Source organism: Labrus bergylta, chromosome 2, assembly GCF_963930695.1.
Source record: "Labrus bergylta chromosome 2, fLabBer1.1, whole genome shotgun sequence".
NCBI classification, from domain to species: Eukaryota; Metazoa; Chordata; class Actinopteri; order Labriformes; family Labridae; genus Labrus; species Labrus bergylta.
In genome coordinates this window covers 35,854,786-35,861,873 of record NC_089196.1, presented here as the reverse complement: position 1 = coordinate 35,861,873, position 7,088 = coordinate 35,854,786, and the positions used below count along the sequence as shown (strand labels likewise).

The following is a 7,088-nucleotide window of genomic DNA, read 5'->3' as shown; positions in this document are numbered from 1 at the left end:
TCCGAACAAAGTAAATCAAAAGAAAAGTCTGACCTCTGACCTCAGTGATCAGTGTTTATGTAACTTTATGAAGTAGTCCTGTATAAAAACACCATACAGATGTTGTTGGGTGTGTGCGCTGAGACCTCCAGCTCTGCGGAGGAGCAACAGCTGGTTCGGACTCGCGCATGCGCACTGGAGAACAACGAGGATGCTTTCAAGTGCTGGAGGTCGTCAGAACAATGAGTGTGAATCAGTTTGTAATGGAAGTTACTATAAAAACCAGACATCGTACAAACCTTACATTTATTATTTATGAACTGTCGTTTCCTGTTTTCATCTTTGAGGATTTTATTGTTTGTAGTTTATTTCTGATTTGATTTCCTGTCTGTCTGCAGAACTTTGGGCTGTGTGCTTTTAAGTATGAACAGATCTTTATAAATAAAGTTTATTCAAAGTGAAGTTCAAGTGATTCACAGAGTCTGAAGCCCCTCCACCGAGACTTACAAAAGATGTTTAAGTGACTTTTAAATGCTAAGACTTGGGCTAACTTTCACGTTTTATAATCATTAACAGTAAAAAATCAAAGTCCAGCCTGCAGAACTCGAATGTACAAGCTTCCTCTGAGCACCTGAAGGCATCACAAACTTCTCAGGCTGAAGTTCAGGGTTAGCAGATCTTCAGTGTCTCTCCTGTGTGTTCTCAGGATCAGTGTGTGTTTTTATTGAGGATGTGTGTGTGACCGATCAGTGACTCACGATGCTGAGGGTGAAGAAACTTTACGGCTGATGACGTCACGCGGTGATTTCCTTTATTTCTCGGATGTTTTGGAGGAACTTTGACATGAAGCTTCTCTCTCTCTGAGAGATGTGTATCAGCTGCTCGGCTCCTTAAAAACACGTCTTTACTGCTGTCTTCAAACACAGGACTTGTTTTTTATTTGTGTTTTCGGGGATCATGGTGGAGAAGGTGTTGTCCCGTTTCTTCCCCGCGGAGGGTGACCCCCCCCCCGGGAGGAGTCGGTGGAGCTCGGCGGTGGTTGCGGTGGTTCTGCTCGGGATGTTCGCTTCCTCCTGCTGGGCAGAAGAAGCTTCCTGTCACGGAGCTTACGACCTCTACTTCGTTTTAGACAAGTAAGTAAGAACCCAAAAAGAGTGTGAGCTTCTGTCTCACACATCTGAACACTTTAACTGAAGATAAAAACAATGGAAACGAATTTATTTTATTTTGAAATGTCGCTCTCCCCTATGTTAATAACTAGTTATTTCCTGGGACAGGATGTGAGCTGTGTCGCAGGTTGAGATGTGAGGTGAGGCCGGGGCGGTGCTTGGTTACAGGTGTGACACAGTTTTCTGTGACCTGACTTGCAGGGTCACTTCCGGTCTTGCTCTAAACGGTGTCACCATGTTGCTTGTTGGCTCACAGTTTGGACACAGTATGTGGACACTTCCCTCCATGGATGAGGCAGTGTGCAAAAACATTGTTCAACACGACAACATGCTTCTCTGCTGAACGCTTCTGATTGGTTGATTGATATCTGCTTATTGTCCGTCGTTTGTTCTTCTTTCATAAACTGTGAGATCAGTAACATCACAGCCTGACATGTTGGTGCTCCTGCAGCTCTGTGCACCACGATGCATGCAGAAAACCTGCACGATGAGTCCTCTCCTCAGAGGATTGAAACAGTGACTAACTTTGAGATTGTTTAGAAGTCTGCAGAGTGCGTGTGAAAAAGCATCTGGATAATCCTTCAAAGTAAGACGTGAACTATCTTTGAGCAGTGGTTGCATGTTGTGTTGAGCAGAGGATTACATCACGGTGAGGCCGTGTTGTTGGTAATGTTCTTCTTCCTGTTTGTCAGACTTCTTCAAACACACAGAGTGTAAACACAGATTCAGCAGCAGCAGCGTCATGCTCACTGAGCTGCAGTGCATTGTGGGGGGAGTTTTACAGCTCTGACAGGGACTGTTTCTCATCCTGTCCTCCTCCCTCTCTCTCTCTCTCTGCTCCCCTGACCCATTTCCAAAACCACCACACCCTCCTCATAATCACTAAACGACAGGATGGCGAGCTGCGATCCTTCCCTGGATAAAGTCGGGCACAGAGTTTCTTTCTTTCATGTGTGTGAAAAGAGAAAACGCCTCAGCTGCAGAGAGCGCTGCTTCTTCTCGACGTGGAGTCAGAGAGCTCGATTCAAGTTTGTTTGTTTGCAGATTAAACGTCTCCTCGGTCAGATTCTCTGGTCGTTCTGATGATGTGTGATGTCATCACGTTGTGCAGCAGGAGTCTCTTTGTGCAAAAGTCTTTCTGACTTTCAGCTTGTTTCTGTGCAGCACCTTTGGGGGGGGGGGGCGCGGTGACCTGTGTGTGGAATAAGGTCGTCAGAATGATCGATCTACTTTAAGTTACCTCGTGTTTCAAACGATACCACCTCTGTTTATTTGAACCATCGATGTTATCAAAGAGTATCGGCTCTGAAGACGACATCTATTTCATGAGAAGCTTCAGGTCCAGAGTGAGAGAGAGATTCAGCGAGTCCTCGTCTCCTCAGGAAGCTCGTTGTAGAGTCCAGGGGTCCAGAAGAGCCACACCCCGAGGATGTGAGGCGGCCAGATGGCTCACAAGGGGTCGAAATAATAATAATAATAATAATAATAAAAAAACTGGGGGGCTAGAAATGACCCTCATTTTCAAAAGGAAGTATTCTACACTATACTTGTACAGATCTCAGTTTTTCGTCCAAGTGCTATAAAGCGAAAAAGAAACAGTCTTCTTTAGAATAAAAGGCCAGGAGGCTGCTGCTAGTCCTCGATTTCCTGGCCTGAACCTTCAGAGCGATCTCCTTCTATTCGATCCGATCGGATGTGATTGAGGAAGGCCAACATTCTGAGCTTTAAAAGTGAAATCTTTCAAATCAGTACCGGAGTGTCCTGATGGATCCGGCTCCACTCGAGGCCTCCGCTGTTTTACTTTGAAAAGCTGCATGTGGAGTTCAGATTGTAGCACAAGAAGAAGAACTGTCCCCTTACTGTCTCTCTGTTCATATCATGAAGTTATTGTTTCATGATTTTTCTCTTTGTTTTTTTCTGTTTTTTAAAGAAAGTCTTTTTTCTCCAGCAGCCAAAACGCAGATCTGTAAGCGAGTCGGCGCCCGTGCGAACATTGGAGGTTTTCTAACAGCTTTAGTGGCTGCTATAGATCACAGACTTCTCAGCTCGATTATCCAGCATGTGGCCGGTGTTAATGTCCAACTGTGGCTGTGTTACAAAGCACACACACACACACACACACACACACACACACACACACACACACACACACACACACACTGTACAGTTAGTGTTTTTACTCCCCAGCACTCAATCTGCTGCACGCCGACCAGCTGCTGACTCCTCTCTCTCCTCCTCTCAGGTCTGGAAGTGTCGCCAACGACTGGTTCGAGATCTACTCCTTTGTGAAAAACCTGACCGACAGATTTGTGAGGTGAGTGCACAAAGTGGTCGCACAACGTTTTCTTCAGATATTATGAAATGACGCTTAGAATAGAATGTAGCATAGAATAGAATAGAATAGAATAGAATAGAATAGAATAGAATAAATGTTTATTGCTATTTGCACAGGTACAGGACAGTACAGGTACATTGGAAGTTTTGTGCGTTTCTCCCTGAGTCAGCTTCTACAAAAAAGTTTAAATTATCTATAAAATAGAAGAAAAAAAGAGTAGAAAAGTACAAATAAAAAATAAAATACGTTGTGGTAACAGCTAAGTGATTTAAAATAAACTGTACAGAAGCGATACACTGTATTAAAGCAAAGTGATAAAGATAAAGAAGATAAATATAAACTTCATTGAAATTTTTTCATTACAACAGCTCAAGAAAAACAGGAAACAGGAATATAATTATTAAAAATAACAAGAAGTTAAAAATCAAACATATTTACATAATACAAAAACAACAACAAAAACTGCAGTTTGCACGGTGTGAGGGTAACATGGAACAGAAATCGACACTTTCTGTGCATGCACCCTCTGCACTGACAGGTGACTGATGGATCCACACGAGGTGCTGGGTTAACCCTTCAAAATAAAATGACTGTTTGAAACGTGGTGGTTGATTAAAGAGGGAACATGACATCAGCTCCAGCCTGCTGCGCGTTGCTCACACTGAAGTTCTTCACACCTGTTTTTACAAATGATCAAACTGTAAAAAAATCCACCACATCCTTTTTTTTTTTGCACATATTTCATTAAAAAAGCGTCTTGAACGTTGAGCTTGCATAACGTTTGAGTCAAAAACGTTTCCTGCCAGCACAGGACAGACGGCGGCGACCCAGCCAGAATCGAGTGGTTGGTTGAAGAAAATAGCAAAGGCACCAGGTGGGAGTGGGTGGCAGAGAGGAGCAGTCTTCTGGGCTGTGAGAACGGCCATTTGCACCGGGGGGTGGGTGTGTATGTGTGTGTATGTTGGGGGGGGGGGGGGGGTTCCGGCTCCACACGTCTCCCCCCCTCCCGGCACGGAGCGGCCGGCGAGCAGACAATGTACAGTAAGAGCGAGAACACTGGAAGGAGACGACGACAATCTGCTAAACAATGCTCGCTCACCAAGAGCTCTTCTGTTCCGCCATGTGGACAGAACAGGACCCACACACACACACACACACACACACACACACACACACACACACACACACACAGACCTCCCCCCCCCCTGATATGTCCCTGGCATCTCCGCGTCTCACTCTGCCGTCTTTACGAGAAACGTGAAATATCTCAACACTGTAAAACACTTTGACGGACTCCGAGTGTTCATCGACGACTTTTCATTATTTAGAATGTCACGATCGCCATGGAGACACGTTTGTTACCATGGCAACACAAACAGAAGTCGCAGACTTCTGGCCGATGTCTGGTCGGAGCTAAACACCGTTACCGATGTGTTTGAACGCTTCAGACCGCGTCCATCCTTTTAAATGCAAGTGATTGAATAGAATAGACGAAACATTATGATGTCATCGACAAACAATCAAACAAACAAACAAACAAACAAACAAACAAACAAACAGTCGTAAAGCGAGAGGCGAACGTTTCAGCTTTCTGCTGCAAGAAAACAACATTCAGATCTCTTTCAAAGTTTTATTTGCGATGGCGATCTCGCCGTCTCTGCACGCTGCTCATGTCCCACGTGGACGCGGCGCTCTGTGACGACACCTCTGGGCGTCCAATAGGAGGGAAGATCAGATCACAGCAAACGGCGCCCCTCTTCCCTGAGCTCTAGTTTACAGACCCACCTGTTGGTGAAGCACTCGTTCTAGAGCTGCAGCTCCTGGACGAGACAAAACTCCTCCCACTTCCTATTGTGTCCTGATGATGTCATTAAGCCACGCCCTCTTCTTCTTCTTCTGCTCTACTGAACAGAGGACAGATACAAACTGTGCACTGAAGGAGATATTGTTTCGGTCTTTTAGCATCTTTGGGCCGATGGTTAGCGTGTGTGCGCGCTCCCTTCCTGCTCGGCGCCGCCCCCCCTGCAGTGAGCGCAGCGCACGCCGTTTCCTACCTCCGTTATTTAACAATCGATGACATCACAAACACGTCTAATATTATGACACGACCGACACGTCTCAGCTCTCTGATGTAAAAGATAAAAGTCGATGTTTCATTTTAGGATCTAGTGAAAAAACGGTCTCAGCTGATTCTCCGCCATCTTAGCGGTGATGCTCCGTTTACCCAACGCACGTAACGAACACATCGAGAAGAATCGTGCGACACGAAGGACACAACAGACCGAAGTCTCAGCTTCCTGTTTTCTCTCGCTGGAACTGTTTGAATAGAACAAACATTAAAACATTAAAGACTGCTCTTTGGATTTCAGTCACCGCCCACGTTTTCTCCTCTCCGACTCGAGCGTGGCGAGCGTTTCTCCGACTTGTTCTGTGAGTTTTTTCCGTCCACATATGACGGCAGACAGGACGTGGATGTATACGGCTGCTTCCTGCCAGCTCGGCCCGTGTGGCTGTAAAGATGGCGGCGGCGTGTTTGCGGGGGAGAACGGCGACTGTGTCATGTGGGTGAGAAATATCAGCACCTCTCCTTATGCTGCCCCGGCTTCAGAGAGAGAGAGAGAGAGAGAGAGAGAGAGAGAGAGAGAGAGAGAGAGAGAGAGAACTTTTGATTCTCCTTCATTCAACGGTTACCGTGGAGATTTTCTTTTATTAAAGATCTTTAACATCCACAAGGTGTTTTATTTTGAAAATAAATCTGTAAGCTCACAAACTGTCCTCCATCTTGTAACCATCCCTGCTTATTTTAGGGGAGGTCACCACAAACGTTTTGCCCCGTTGCCATAACAACAACAAAAAGACTCGGTGTTCGTGTGAACGTGCTGCTTCAGTCGTTCTTCTTTCAGCGACCAATCAAACGTACGCTAACTGCCAAACACGCCCAACACGCCTCAGGTCCTGCTTGGTGGTTTAACATTAATTGTAACTTAAAAAAAAAAAAATCAACACATTTCTTTATTCTATAAGTCGTGCAGTCGAAGAGGTTGAAGAGGCTTCACGGCTAATCTCAACACAAGACTTTAAATCTTTGAGAATATTTCTTGACTGTGAGAGTTGAGTAACGCTGCCGTCTGCGTGCTTCGTCATATCGATGCTCGATCACTGAAAGTATTTACTGAGAGAGCAGCTGTGTTTGAATTAATCCTGTTTATGACGTTACAGAGCGTAAACACTCACAGGTACATAGAAGTATTAGTGTGTGTGTGTGTGTGTGTGTGTGTGTGTGTGTGTGTGTGAGTCATCAGCTCCACATGTTTCCTGTCCGAGCGTTCATTAATCACTCTCTAGTTGCTTTCAGACGTTTCTGATGTAATATCAGTAAAAACACTGAGCCTCTTTATTCTCCTGTGACTCCTTTTCCGCACATCATTCCCATCTCTCTCTCTCTCTCCCTGATTTCTGCTTCTGTCCGCTGTCCTGCCTCTAAAATAAAGCCGTGAAAACCTTAAAAACATTAAACTGAAGTCAGTTATTGATAACACCCAGAGGTCAACATGTCCTGAAAGTGAAGATTTAATTGTGTTCAGGAAGGGAAAAAAAATCAAAGA

At 45.1% G+C, this 7,088-nt stretch overlaps 1 protein-coding gene across 1 annotated transcript in view; it reads left to right on the top strand.

Moving 5' to 3' along the window:
* Positions 1-641: 641 nt before the first annotated feature.
* Positions 642-7,088, top strand: part of antxr2a (ANTXR cell adhesion molecule 2a) — a 45,076-nt gene continuing 38,629 nt past the window's right edge. The window contains exons 1-2 of the mRNA XM_065962528.1: positions 642-1,112; positions 3,391-3,462. Coding sequence (XP_065818600.1) covers positions 937-1,112; positions 3,391-3,462 — 248 coding nt within the window. The 5' untranslated portion in view covers positions 642-936. The remainder of the gene's footprint in view (positions 1,113-3,390; positions 3,463-7,088) is intronic.